General features: G+C 40.3%; 1 protein-coding gene across 1 annotated transcript in view; it reads right to left on the minus strand.

The window, feature by feature from the left end:
- The window catches only part of fbxo41 (F-box protein 41), a 37112-nt gene that overhangs the window by 17824 nt on the left and 3404 nt on the right, over positions 1 to 15884 (minus strand). The window contains exons 2-4 of the mRNA XM_033991958.2: positions 13524 to 14288; positions 13182 to 13411; positions 4709 to 4916 (exon numbers count right to left, since the gene is read on the minus strand). Coding sequence (XP_033847849.1) covers positions 4709 to 4916; positions 13182 to 13411; positions 13524 to 14069 — 984 coding nt within the window. The 5' untranslated portion in view covers positions 14070 to 14288. The remainder of the gene's footprint in view (positions 1 to 4708; positions 4917 to 13181; positions 13412 to 13523; positions 14289 to 15884) is intronic.

Here is a 15884-nt window from a genome sequence, read left to right on the forward strand (position 1 = left end):
TGCTTGTGCAAAACACTTTACTCATGTTGCTAAATATTAATGTGGTGAGTTTGTGAGTGGTGCAGCTGATGGCGCAGATTGGAAGACAGTTTAGCCAAGGCCACAAGGCAGATCTAGCTATAAAAGTTGCTTGGAGTGAATAAATAATGCACAAGACTCTTAAGTGACTTTGAGCATCTGGATATTGTCTCTGGCCATATTCACCATTCAGATTTAATATTTAAATTGTTAATTGTTACATGATCTCTCGCTATATATATGTAAATGTAACTAGTAGACCAGTTAAGAGTACTAGTATTAATATTAGAACTTCTGAATTTTCTGTATACATATTTAGACCCTTAAACTAACATAAAACTTTAGTAATTTCACCTTGATAATATAACATCCAAAGCCACTTGCTCCAGATCATTACAAAAATCCAAACGACCTTTTCTAAACTACTGAGGCACAGGTTGGACTCTTCACAGGAGGAAGCCTGTTCCTCTGTCTGTCACCCCCAAAATATCTCCTTGGCAGCAGCGGGCCGTCTCCTTGGAGATGGGGCTGACCTTGATGACGCCATGACAGGGTGTGAGGAGGATGTGCGCTCGGGTGACAGGTCTGGGCTTCCCTTCACAGTGTAACAAGGTGCCAACCAGACTGTGACTCCACTCTCGCCAAGCTGATTATTCACAGTGTTACCATATGGCAGTGAATGATGACTTTATACAGAAGATATCTAAATAAAGCAGTAGAACAGGGCATAAGGCCTGTTTTGGACCAATACAAACTACCTTATGTAGCTCTTATACATCAAATTTAGCATAGTCAAATCAACTAAACTAAATCATTTAATATTAACTCTTTTTTAGTGTTTATATGGGACCAGTCAGGAAAGTGCTAAATTCACTGTTTTTGGTAATTGGGCAAATTTTTCTATAATGTTTTTAAACCTTCAAGTCACTCACCACTCCCCATTCACACACACATTCATACACCAGTGTACACAGACACTGGGGGCGAGGTGGGTTAAGTGTTTTGCCCAAGGACACAACAACAGCATTCATCTGTGGGAGGTGGAATCACACTGCCGACCTGTGGGTCAGTGGATGTGACAGTTCAACTAATGGTGTTTACATCAAGAGTGGGATTTGAACCGCCAACCTTCAGATCAGTGGGCAAACTCCCATATCAAAGCCCATATAATAAAACACTGCAATATGTGATAACTCAGTATTTTCCAATAAGGTGGAATCTTACTTTTGGCCACTCTAAAAATAAGGAAACGTGTGAGAGCTCTAATTATCTGATATGAAATTATCTCAGTGGAAGAGGTTTCCATGGCGTACAGATTAGTGCGGTACAAAAGGTCACTTGTATCTAAAATGGTTGTTTGAATAGGTGAAACTGTATGACAGAGGATGTGTGCTGAAACATAATGATGCAAAACAGGGACACAACACAGATAGGCCTAGAAACAAAGAGCTTGGTTCACTTCCTGGAGCCTGAGGAAGGTTTTTATGCAAATCCAGCCTCTGATCAATAGTCGGCTCCACATGAGATGGAGGCCTATTGTGACGTGAGAAGGGAATACCGTTTGTTGAAGGGCTGCAAAAAATAATAACATTACAATTTACAATTTCTTACAAAAAGACTGGTTTATAAATTGCTAAACTAGACAGCCCAACAAAAATCCCATGTAAAGCACAACATTTTTGACGTCTAATCAATAAGTACAAGATTTCTCTATAAAAAAAAAGATAAGTTATTTTGTTCTCTGCAGATGACATTCTATTATTTAAATATATGCAACCTTTGGTAATTACATCAATTAGATTTTGATCCAACAGACTTTGACATAATAGGCATGAAACTACTGAGAGTAGATCTCTAATGGCCACAGTACAATCACAGCTGTCTGCAGTGGTTGATGATATCATTTATGCCTTGGAGAAGAAATATCTCTGTGTGGTGTGGTGCTCTTTGTTGACTTTGGTACTGCAGATCCAAATATTCAAACTTGCCTCCATTGGTTTTGATCATTTTGTTCTAAATTGGTTCACCTCATACTTTTCAAACAGATCACAATCAGTAATGGCAGATGGATACACATCTCCACGATCAGTAATAAAAATGATGTTCCCCAAGGATCAGTCCTTGGCCCACTACTTTATGCTTTGTATATTAATAATATTTCCCCCCCCCCCATCTTTCTATTGTACAACCCATTGTTATACAGATGACACAATTTTATATTCTTCCCAAATTACAAAATCCATTTGATATTTTTCAATAGTGTCACTAATAAATCTAAAGCTGGTCCTAAGTTAATCAAAAACACAAACTATGCACTTTTACTAGATCTGAATTCACAGACTCATAAGATCCCATCTGTGCTTTAAATGGTGACCTCAGTGAAGTCTCTCATACCCTGCTATCCAACCTTGGTATTTGGTTGGATAGCAGGCTAGCTTTTAAAACACACATTATCACCCTTATTAAAAAAAAAAAAAAAAAAATAAATCAAATTGGATTTCTTCAAAGCCTGTTTTGCATATAAAAATAGGAAAACATTAATTCAGTCTGTCAAGTGACATTATTTATGGCCATGCAGCAAATAGTACTATAAAAAACCTTGATACTATTTACCGCAGCACACTTCGTTTTATTACTCTTGACAATTACTATGCTCACCACTGTGACCTGTACAGCGAGACTGGCTGGACTTCTATTAGATATTTAACATTTTATCATATATTTAACAGTTTCATAGCAAAAATAAACCTTAAACTTTCAAAAGCCTGTGACTTAAAGCTTTTTTTTTTTTTCCTGCATGGAATATCTTGATGATTTCAGCAAAGTTTTTTTTAAAGTTTATATGAATAATTGAACGTAAAAAGATCTGCTATTATATAATTACTTTGAAGATATTTAGAAAGTTTAGATAACATCTATATACTTAATTCTGTATAATCCAATCTAATCTAATATGTAAAACAGCAAGAAATACTGCAGTGTACCTTAAACTAAATTTGACACCCTAAAGTCTATTATAAATTCGACCCATGATGCAATGCAGGCACATGACTCAATAAAATCAATGCCTCATACAACATCCAACAGCAACTAGGAAAAGGACTGCACTGTGTATCACTCTTGGTTGTTGCAATGCCCTCTCTTGAATTAGGCCTGTCTCAATAATCACTATATCCACTTATCCTTCAGTATATGGAAGCTGGAACATTATATTTTGTAAGTGACTTTCATGACTAATTATTGGTTTATTCTACTATTTATTTGCTGCAGCTCATGTCTTTAAAAAACTTCAAAACTTGTTATCCTGACCGGCTTACCTCCAATATTTCGATGCCATAAAACCACAACCCTGTAGGATGGCCACCTCAAACTGAAGAAAAACAGGGACAAGTTGCTAAAAGTGTTGGGACATAAAGGGACAGACAGAAATGTACGTTCATAGATATTAACTACTAACACCATATGATTTTTTGTTTTTAATCAATCGTAGCCATAGATGGTATAAATAAGTGGACTAAGGGAGTGTGACGTCACCCACAACGTTCAGCTACAGGAAAATGAAGCTCCATATTTGGGATTCTGACTCGCGATAGGAAACCCAAAGCAAGAAAAAAGCCAATCCAGAGCAATGCTGATGAAGGTAACGCCCCTTCCCGCCCGCACTGATGGTTTAACAGGAGCCAGGCGCTTAGCAACGCTGTCAATGAAACCTGTTGCTAACGCTAGTGGGAGTGACCTCAGGGAAAGAAAGTGCCTGATTAGGTCTGTTATTAAAGTTCTTATCTTTATCCATGGACACAATTGTGAAATAAAAATAGCAGGATCATGTAGAGTGGGTTAATATGAACACTACACTCATGCTCACTTCCTATTAGGTTTGCCATGTTTGTACACAGTCTATGATCATAACAGAGAGAGAGATTTGAATGGCAATAGGTGGCGACATATTAAAACCCAGGAAAGCCAGTACACCCAAAAAGTATTGATTTTAATGTGTAGTTGAGGTGACTTGCTCAAGAAGGGATGGGGTAACATTTTTATTGCACTAAAACAAATTTGGTTAATTGTAGGCCTCTGACAATTTTTCTTTTTCAAATGGCACTTGACACTTTTGGCAAATTGACTCCTCAATTATATTATCATGTTTTTTAGGTAAATCTAACTTTTCATACAATTCAAATAGTATCAATGGAAAAATGTGACATTCTCTGAATAAGTGGAGCAGGGGACACAGGCCCAAATGGCTATGCAGGACAAACAAAAGAGGGACATGTGGTCAGGTATTGGAAGTTACATTTACTTAAAGCTGTATTTTTCAGAGTACTTTTCTAGCAGCATACTTTTACTCCTAATTTAATCGAACAGACAAACAGTTGCAGAAAGAGGGGCGACAGTTTTTCAATAGAAAGTGAATTGGAGCCAGAGTCAATGGAGCCAGAAGCGCGCCCATGTTCAGCTCCTATTTGTAACGCAGCGGCTTGAAGGTTAGCTATTAGTCCATTTATATATAAAGTCTATGAGGAATCCAGGGGGAAAACTCTGCCCCTCCCACGTCCGAACAGCCCCCACAGTGGAGGCTTTAAGTCTCTTCTTAAGAACCTCTTTTATTCTCTGGCTTTAACACCAAGTTGTGTGTTAATTTATGAAATGTGTTATACAAATAAAGTGGGTTGGACTGGAGCGTACATACCTGCCGTCCATTGCCCTTGTTGGCTTGCAGACTGCAGCGACCCAGGCTGCCGTTGGGTGTGGTTCCACAGCTGCTGATGATCTGGAGCTGTTTTTCTGCGCGGTCGGCCCGGTCCAAAAGCTCCTCGATGAACTGCTGCAGGCGGACCTTGGCTTTGGCTTCTCGCGCTGCCGTCTCTTGGAGAAACTGGTCAATTTGGGCCACCTCCCTGGATACAGACAGATCATAACTAGTGTTAGTATAGTTGTAGACATAGAGCAGATGGCGTGGTGCACTCTTAGTATCCAGACACTTATGCTTACAGACAAAGATACATGAGCTGATAGAAAAGAGACAAAGAGGCAGCAGAAATCAGGTGTCTTTGATCCAACTATCCTATAAAGTTGAAAAAACCTACATGTAATTCTACATACATTAAAAAGGTTTCTAAGGAGAAATGTGCAGCTTTTTAAGTATAATTAAACTCCAGATCTACAGTACGAATACAATTGAGTCAAATCTTATGGAGTGAGGGGGACCTGGCTAAACTCATGCTGGACCATCTATGCTGGACCATGAGTGTCACCCCCTGCAGGACGCCCTGTCGACTCTGGAGAACGTCAGTGACAGACTGATCCACCCTCGCTGGGTGAAGGAGAGGTTCCGCAGGTCTTTCCTTCCTGCTGCTGTCTGACTATACAGTGAACATTGCTAGTTCTGTAAATGTGTCATCCTCCTGTAGTAATCATCTGCAATACTGAAACAATGTCAATCATCCCCTGTACAATACAGAAGTCACTTTACCTGCTGTTTATCCTGTTCCTAAGCTGAACTGTACATAGTAATAGTCAGAGCCACTTACTGCACATAACAGTGCTGCACCTATAGTTCTTCCTCAATCATCCCTCCTCTAGCCTTCTGTCTAAACATCACAGCCAAGAGCTCAACAAAGCTGCTAATCTTGACAAAGCCGAACAGCCGATAAACAGGGTCATAGAAGACAAAGAACCATCTGTGAACATGTGTCCTATAGGTGCCTTCTCATTCTTATTATTCACTCTTAAAAGCCTTACATAATGCTCCTTGTACTCAACAGTGAGTGTGAACATTCCTAAAAGCAGGCCATTGTGAGATAAAAATAGTTGGGGAGGGTGGCACAGTTAAGTTGCTTCATCATAGGCATAGAATCTAAAAATGCCACTCCCCTGTGAGGTGTTAGGAGTGAAAAGAAGGCGTTCTGTGAAATGTGTTATTGGCCAGAAACACTGTTTACTTATTACTCAACACTTACTTCTGCTTTAAGTGTCTGTTTATTAAAATTTAAAATAAGTAAGTCTGACTATAAGGATAGATAACATTTGTCATCCAAATACCATCAAAACTGTGTTGAGTCTTGCATGATAGGAAGAAAAGTTTGAACAAAAGGACCAATTGCTTGTTTCCATAGAGATATTATTGCATTGCCTGAAATGTGCCGCAGTAGGCATTAAAACACATCTATCTTGCATTCATTCAATTACAGTTGTTTTATAACTGTATAAAAACTATACTGTGAGTTGCTTGACTCCTTGAAGACAGATAAGTGCAATACCATTTGGTGCAGGAAAAGCAAGAACATCGCCATGGAAACAAGCAAGTGTCAGGGCTGCCACCGAAAAAGTTACATGAAAAGGGGTACATGCAAAGTACTCAAATTTATCACTTAAGTACAAATACCGGAGCAAATATATACTCAAGTAAAAGTAAAAGTATCACATGAAAAAATCTAATCTACTTAAGTAAAAGGATTAAAGTACACGTTTAATATGTACTTAGAGTAAAAAGTAAAAGTATTTTGTGCAGGTCTAATAAAGCTTCTAATGTGGTTATTTAGATTTTTTTTTTTTTATTTTGTTCAATAGAAACAATTGAATCAATGTTTGTTTGTTTTTTCCACTAGACGTTTTTATTTGTATATTTTTGTTTGCTCAAACTATAAACATCCATCCATCCATTTTCTTCCTCTTATTTGGCGCCGGGTCGCGGGGGCAGCAGTCTAAGCAGGGACTCCCAGACCTCCCTCACCCCAAACACATCCTCCAGCTCCTCCGGTGGGACTTCAAGGCGTTCCCAGGCCAGTCGAGAAATACAGTCCCTCCAGCGTGTCATGGGTCTTCCCTGGGGCCTCCTCCCAGTGGGACATGCCCGGACTATGAACTATGAACATGTTAAAAATAAACCCCCAGCAGGTCTCAAGCAATAATAATAAAATAAAAATAAATAAATACTTACTGCTAATACTTTACCTTAATACTTTACTACTTTTACTTTGTTACCTTCCCCCACTGACATTAACAGCACAAGTGCACTTGACATTCTGCTAATGTGCCCAGACAGAACATATGTACAAACTTATACTGCATTTCTACCTATTTATAGTGAAAACTGATTTGATGCAAAACTCTCTCCTATGTGATGTATAATGAAAACTTAACCTGACAAGTCACCTCCATTATTCAAGTTAATCTTTGGTGACTGAGTGCTGTCCAGTGCCATATAGCATGTGGGTGAAAAGTCTACATTGTCCTGCCAGTGTGTGTGTGTGTAGTTTATGCAGTAGGAGACAGTACCAGTACATTGCAGCAGTGTACAGTTTTTCTCCATATAGATTAAAGGAAGCAAACCACTGATGCATTGGACAGCCTCACCCTAACCACTCATTTGAAAAACTCACTTGGTGGTGTAGAATAAAAGTGAAAATAGAAAGAAAAAACATATAACAAAAACATGGAAGTGAATGAGGGACAGAAAGCTTTTTACTTGCATCAAGGACAGACGCTAAACGTATTCATTGTGTTCTTAAAGCAGACATATTATGCAAAATCAAGTATTTAGAGATTTGAACCATGTTATAGTTATTTCCCCTGACCATTTACTCATCCGAACTTGTATCTGGAGAGATTTGTGCATGTTTGAGCAATGTAAATGGAACCAATTTAAGTACTCATTAATTCCTTTGTCCATTTCATTGATGAATCAAAAGAAACGACAGTAACAGAACAACAGGGGCACAGTAACCACATGGCCAAACAGGGAGGAGGGCAGTATGGTAAATAATCACACTTTTATACAGCACTTTTCCACCTTTAAGGCACTCAGAGCACTTTACATCAAGGAAGCACTGACCCATTCACACCAGTGTACACAGACACTGGGAGCGAGGCGGGTTAAGTGTCTTTCCCGAGGACGCAACAGCAGCATTCATGTGGGAGCTGGAATCACACCAACAACCTGTGGGTCAGTGGATCTGAGCGCTCTACCTGTGATGTTTATGTCGAGAGTGGGAATCACACCGTCAGTGGACAAACTCTCAATCAACTGAGCTACTGTTGCCACCAATATTTACTGCACTTTTCTTCCATTTGGGAGAGTGCAATAGGAACAGCACTTTAAGACCTTGGTGGGGTTGTGTGTTAGTAGTTTTAGTGTTAAGTGCGTTAGTATAGCTTGTGTGCAATGTGGATGTAATGTCTTTTTTTCTGTCCCTTGTATACATTTTGTCTGGATGTCCCTCATGGAGACAAATCTTAAATCTAGTGAAGAACTATAAACTTAAACCAAATTGTGTTGAGTCCTGCATGACTAATTGTGTTCGCTAATGGACCACTTTCCACGTTTCCATGGAGACATTATCGCATTGCCTGAAATGTACCGCAGTATGCCATTAAAATGCATCACTCTTGCATTTATTCAATTACAGTTGTTTTATAGCTATATAAAAACTATACTGTGTCATGCTTGAGTCCTTGAAGATAGATAAGTGCAATACCATTCATAGCAGGAAAAGCAAGAACATCTCCATGGAAACAAGCAAGCAACGGATCCACCACAAGAGAAGTTACATAGCGCACCTTTAACATTAACATTAGCACAAATGCACTTGCCATTCTGCTAACGTGTCCCAACAGAACATTTGCAGACCTATACTGCATTTTCAACTATTTCTGTAAAAGTGAAAATTGATTTGATGCAAAAATCTCTCCTCTGTGATCTATAATGAAAACCTAAACCATGAGCTGGTCTGCGTACACTGGTGTATCAATGTGCGCTGCTCCTTGATGTAAAGCGGTTAAAGTGCCTTGAAGGTGAAAAAAATGTGACCATTCTTTCCTGTCATGACCAACAGTTAGACTGAGCCACAACACTGTACGAGGTGCGGTTAATACGACATGCCTGTGTGAGAGATTAGGTTTAAATGTTAATTAAAACTACTGGCCAACCTCCTATCACATTAATTCACAATGAGGCCATATTAATATTAACTAGGGACCATGATTGACTGAAATGGGCAGATGGAAGTTGAAGGCTTTTCTTAGTCTAAATCCACATTTTGAGTGGGTGTCTTACTTGGTTCTCATCTGACACCTGCATTGAGAATAGTGTTGCTTTCATTTCCAGTCTGACCACATTGTGCGATCATCAGGCCTTGGATTTACTGTGTGAAGCGCTATGGCAACAAGGGATGCGTGATAGACAAGGATAAAAGGATGTGGAAGCAGGACTGATAAAAGACTCACAGTAAACGGACAGCTCTTAAAAGAAAAAAAAAAAAAATTGTAGCAGGTTTTCCCAGTAAAAAGGCACAAGTATTAGCACTCTGCAGTCTGTTGAAACGGGACTGTAATTGTCCTAGAAAAGTACTACACTAGACCACTTAGCAATACAGCAATAGTAAACTCACTGCAAACAACAAAATGGCCTGTCCCTTACAGATCTACCAACATGTTCTGAAATGCCTGTGATTGCTGTATTAGTTTAGCAGGTCATATTTCAGTCTTCTTTGAAATGTTAATGCTCCGGCCTCTGTTCAAACGGTACAGCGTGAAGCTGACTTTAAAGAAAACCTATTGTGCTTGTGTCTGCTATATAGGTATAATCTATGACACACATGAAATGTTATATATACACATATATATATGTGTGTGTGTGTGTGTTAATTATGTTATAATTAACACATTTTAAAAGGCAATATTCATCTAAAATGTCTTCATAAAAGAAACATCTCCACTCACTTCCATTAGAAAACTGCAGTGCCCAGTGGGAGCTGATGTAAACATCATCACAATATGATGTGTGTACCAAAATTATTACGCAATGCTGCTGAATCCTGCATGTATCACTGATCGATTAAGAAAATGAAGTTGCGGGCATATGCAAGTGGCGGTGAGAATGAGGCTTGATCAGAAATATGGCATTTTGAAAATAGGTGATTAAAGATTGCTCAAACATGCACAAATCACTCCAAATACAACTCTGAGTGAGTAAATCATGAGGGAAAACAACTATAACATGGTTAAAAGCTCTGAAAAGTCAATTTTGCAAAATAGGTCTGCTTTAAAGGTGCATTGCGTGGCATTTTTGTTTCACATGAGTCTTTCTTTTGGGTTGCCAGTTAGAATGTCTAAAACCAATTGGTTAAAACATAGAATGAGAAAAAAATGTATGTGTACTCTATATACAGGTTAAGGCTTTTTTAACCCAGCACATTTACATTTACAATTACCCCTTATTATTAGTCTGTCTATCAATCAATCAATCAATCAAACTTTATTTGTAGCACTTTACAAGAGCAAAAACTGAATCAAAGTGCTTTTCATAAGTGCATTAAAATGTAAAAACAACAACAACAACAACAAAAATTCTATATACAAAACAACAAACAATAAAAAAAAAACAGTCATTAGCTGAAGGCAATCGTGAACAGATGAGTCTTTAGCTTTGCTTTGAACAGGGACAAAGTAGTGACTGAGAGTAACTCCAGGGGCAAAGAGTTCCAAAGTCTGGGACCAGCCACAGAAAATGAAGATCACCCCACTCTTTCCTTTTGGTTCTGGGGACCTTCAGCAGGTGTTGACTGGCCGACCGCAGAGCTCTGTTGGGCGTTTGAGCCGTTAACAGCTCGCAAAGATACAAAGGTGCAAGACCATGCAGAGCTTTAAAAACAAACATTACAAGTTTAAAATCAATCCTGAAATGTACTGGGAGCCAATGGAGGGAGTACAGAACCGGGGTGATGTGACTATGTTTGCGAGTGTTTGTCAGAAGTCAGGCTGCAGCAGACATCTCCAAAGCTCAAAATGCTCTGTTCCATCTTGTGATGTCATGTAGTGGTAGTTTTCAAGTTAACAGCTATCTTAATCTGAATCTGTGTTCAGTAGAGATGAGCAATTCCAGGGTTGAAATCATCCAAATGATTCCAGTGAAGGTGTATGGAGTTTAAAAACACAGTGGAGCACTCCCTGTATAATCACATGACAAATAAATACATACATTTGCAGGGTTTGTGTGTTAAACATGTGTGACGAGGAAACAACATTATGACATAAATCAGAAAATTGCGTAATAAATGGCCCTTTAAATTATAAACTGCTAATTTAATTGAAAATCCAATGTCTGTTAGATTTTTTTGTGTGTTTTTACTGAGAGCGTTCAGCCTTAGTTATAATCATAATTATTGGTGTAGATCAGTAAAAACTGAACCTGCTTTGTTCCTCAAGGGCGCATGGGCACTCCCTTCTCCTCAGTGGTAGCATTAGCCTTGAAGCTCATAAATCCAGCTCAGAGTGAAAGCTAACATTCAGAGCCTCCTCACACACTTCAGTAAGGTTTACATTATCATATGAGCTAGAGTCCATCAAATTCTTACAATTACACTCATTCTAAAATGTATTAAAACTGGCACGTCACACCTAATTGCATATGCCTATCTGATGATAATTTTCTGGCTAAATGTGGGATAGCATTGACAGATAACATCATTTGTACAGTGACTTATTGATGTTTGGATAAGAAACGTAGGAGAGGCTTTACTTGTCGTATCAATATGCTGCATCCTTAATACAAATATGTACATAGTAGTCTAATATACAGTCCAAACTACTCCTTCACTTGGATCAATGGTCATATAGCTGCTTTGATTCCATTTCATTAAAGAGGCCTCTGAGGGCTCTACTTGAGATCCATCCTCCTCTTCTCTCTCTGAGTCCCTTAATGAGCAGGGCTGGTTCTGATCTGACAGCATCACTTTGCATTCCAGATCGCTGCTCACTAAAACTGTGACAGCCATACAAAGCCTGCGGGTGCCTTCAGAGCCTCATGTTCGTACGGCTACAAAGACTGTGTGCTTCATGGTACAGCTCCTGCCTGTGGGAAGGATCAGGCCTGAGGATAGAGACCTGCTGCAGAGCTATACTGTATGTCTATGTGAGTAGAATGTAATATTAGCTCTGACAGATGTTGCCTTTAAAGCTCCATTTGAATAACAGCCTCATAATTGTCCACATCTGCTTACTTCTGGATAATAATATAGCCTATGCTGGATTGGATTAACAATTACCGCATGCTAATCATAGAATGCATTCAAAATGAAAACAAAATAAAATAAAAACAATCAGCTGTCTCATTATAATGTTAATGGAAGCCGTTATTATAATGTGGGGTGATTCATTGCTTGAGTGTCACTGTCTGAGTACAGTTTAGTTGTGTCAGATTTAAACTGTTGAATACTAGTCTGTGTAACACAGTGATAATCATTGCACCATTCTCCGTGTGTCCTCCAACTCCAGTTTGTGCTGAGCACGGCTCCTGTGGTTTACTCCAGCAGCTGCTGTTGAACCACTTTACAGCCATGCCTCAGGGACACTCCAATTTACTGTTTACTGACACATTTGTGTGGGATTATGTTCGCCATTATATGTACTGCTCTAACAGTGTGTGTGTGTGTGTGGGTGTGTGTGTGTGTGTGGGTGGGGGTGTGTAGGTGTGTGTGTAGATGGTACCACTAAACTGATACTACAAATCTACTGACTGATGGGCCACACACTTTTGTGAGCTGCTCTCTGTCTGTCAAGTAGTGCCTAGTCATTGGCTGCAAACATTCACTTAAAGTGATGCTCTTTTTCCACCTCTGAGCTCCTGGTTTTCCTGCCTCTGAATGAGGCTTCTGTTTAAGTGCCAGTCTCTCCTCAGAGACAGAGAGAATAAACTGTGTGAAAGGGAGAAGGGCAGAGAGCCACAGACACAGTGGGCTATGCCTTTAGGATGGTGACCTCCATCTTCCATTTGTATTCATTGGTATTCAGAGAGAAAACAAAAGTAGCTTATTTCATCTAGACCTGCATTCTGCGTGGTAACACAAGACTACACAAGTGAATTTTCATTATTTGGTCAGATTAATACTGGCATTCACCTGAACACCTATGTGAACCACAGGAACACACTCCATAATGTTTATAGCCAACTGTTGACATGTGGACAATTCAAGCACAAGAACATTCTACTGTCCTGAAAGACTGGAGCATTGTTATAACAAAATACAACATTCTATATTTTTGAGTTTGAGGTTGAACTGACAACAAATTATATAAATCAACCAAAATGAATGAGTAGAGGCCCTATTAAAACAGAATAACTGATTGCAGGACCTGTTGACTTGTACGTCTGTGTGTGCACTTACTGCTGTTTGTGTGTGAGCTCCGTCTCCTTGCTGACCAGGTCCTGCTTAAGGTTGGCCAACATCTCCACAGACACATCCACCTGGCGAGACAGCTCGGTGGCCTTGTCCTCCAGGTCCTGCTTCTCCTGGCTCAGACGCTCGCTCTCCTGTTTGGCCCTTTCCAGCTCAGAGCTCTTCCTCTCCAGCTCAGCCTGCAAACGACCCACACGAGCCGCTATTTTCTGCTCCACCTGAAGGCCAAGACACAAGCCAATAGGTCTGTTAGGTGTCCCCTTCACAGATATTAAGGCTGGAACACACACAGTACAATACATTCATTGAGTGTTTCCCTCAAAGTCTTACCTCTTCAGACAGTTTCTCCAGCCTCTCGTCCAGTTCCAGCCGCTCAAAGGCCCGTGCTTTCAGCCTGGCCAGCCCCTCTTCATAGGCAGCCTCCACTGCACTGGCTGCCACATTAGCAGCTACTGCTACAGCTGTGCCAGGGTTACCATGGGGACCTGGGTCTGTAGATGCCATGGCTTGCTTCATGAAAATCTCTCCCAGAGGAAACTCCACATTGGGTATGTAGCGACTAGAACTGTTGGAGTGAGCAGGAGTCAGACTGAGCTCGTCTGCACAGGGAAGTTCACGACAGGGAAAATGCCTCTCCTTCAGTGCTGAGGGTCGCAGGGGCTCAAATGAGTCGTTGTTGTTAGGGGTGATGAGAGCACCTTCAGCCACAAGGGGCAGCAGAGCAGCAGCGTCGCAAACACTGTTAGATTTGGACAGTACGTAGAGTGTCTCGTAGGTGTGGTTGTACTCCAGGTGAGCGCGAAGGGACGACAGGCTTCGGAAGCGTTTGTGCTCCCCGCAGCGAGGACAGCGGTAGGGCAGGTCCAAAGAGGCCATTACGTGCAGTAACGACCAAAGAAGAGAGGAGGCGCTCACGCAGTGGAACGGTAGCGCCAATATAAAGGCCAGAGGTTGGAGTGCCAATCAGATCTGCTCATGGTGAAATCAGGACTTCAGCAACTCAACAGAAGAAGAAATCCCATGAGTCCAGCTCAGTCAAACAACCACATCAAGTGGCAAAGGTTAAGGGTCATTTTGTGTCACACTGCCAAGGTCCTGAAACAGAACAGAAAAGAGTTATCACTTAGAGTGCAGTTTGTCAACCTTTTATCTATTATTTTGTCCTGACAGGGCTGATGAGACAAATGATGCCTCTACAAACTTCACATTGACAACAAGCGATTAGACTACATAATTAAAAACTTAACAGCAGGAAACACTGAACAAAGAAAATGTCAGACTTTCACTGTAAAAAATATTCATTGGTTCTCTTATTATAAAAGTGACAGTGAAACAGCCGAGTCATCGAAGTAGTAGTATTGATCCATAGGTTCAGTGGTCAGGGAACATGAACACTATGAATATCTAAAGGTTAAGAAGCAGAGTCTGCTAAAATCTGGACAGTCAATTACACTAGGCCTGAAACGGTTATGTGGACACAGGATCCATTAGTGAAAGTGCTCTGAGCACCAACTTTAGAAGCTCACAATCATTCTGAACACTGCTCTTAATCCTTCACAAGAGGATCTGGTAACTCTAGTCCTATAAGACAAGCACAACTGTAGTGTGAGCTGGGACAACCAAGACAAATGAGATTTACATTTTGGGTTGTATAAAACAGGGATAATAGAAGCAAATGAGTGATTACAAACTGCTGGTGCAGACTATTGTTTGTGTAAAGACTAGAGAGCAAATGCTGGGAATCCCTAGCCACTGGTGGTCTGTTATTAACAGTGTGCTTGGACTGGATGGAGTGAGCTGGCAGGTTGTGCTCACTTATTAAAAGAGAAGGACAGTGCAGGCGCAGTCTGGACACTGCAGACAGCAGGGCTTCCCATCTGCCTAAGTGAGACATTTAACCAGTCACAGTCAGGAAGTGGATTCAAAAGAGAGTGCTAGCAAGTCAAAACTCACATACCCCTCTGGAGCTCAGCTGAGGGAACTTTCCATGGCAGTTCTACTGCTAAAAGTAAGAGAGATGGTATTTCAGATATTTTCACAGAATCCTGGAAGAAGTCAAAGCACACATGTAATCTGAAGATTATGTGTGCATAGGCTTTACTAAACAAAAGCACTAAGGCAAGTCTGTGCCTTCATTCTAACTGGTAATCATGACAGACAGCTATTTGCCTGGATTATTGATTCAGGATTTGATGATGAAAAGCACTGCACTGCCCACTACATTAATATGTGTGATGTCAGGAGTAAACAGTGGATCCACTGTCATAACCACTGACATCTCCATAAGCAAAACTCAACTTAAACAAAAATACATATTTAAGAAATAAATAATCAACTGCTCCTTAGGGTCAAGAGTTCAACCTGGATTACTGTTCCAATGACACTTTGAAAATAAAGACTACCAGCTCAAGAAAAAACAGAACAACAGTTAAGCTCAGGGGCACAGAGAGGAGAGTGAGTCAAGGTGTGTCTAAGCTTTCATATTGGAGCAGAATCAGCCTGAATATAGCATCACTGAGCTCAAACAGACACTTAGCATTAGCAGTGTAGCATCGTGGAGGAGGCGACACAAATCTGGAGGTGTGACACGAGCTGCAGCCCACAGGGAGCCGGCACTAGTCCTTCAGTACAGCGCTTGTTGTAATCGTACATAAGTTATATTATTGTTAGAACAACACAGTGTGTTAGCTT

This window comes from Periophthalmus magnuspinnatus, chromosome 1, assembly GCF_009829125.3.
Source record: "Periophthalmus magnuspinnatus isolate fPerMag1 chromosome 1, fPerMag1.2.pri, whole genome shotgun sequence".
Lineage (NCBI taxonomy): Eukaryota > Metazoa > Chordata > Actinopteri > Gobiiformes > Gobiidae > Periophthalmus > Periophthalmus magnuspinnatus.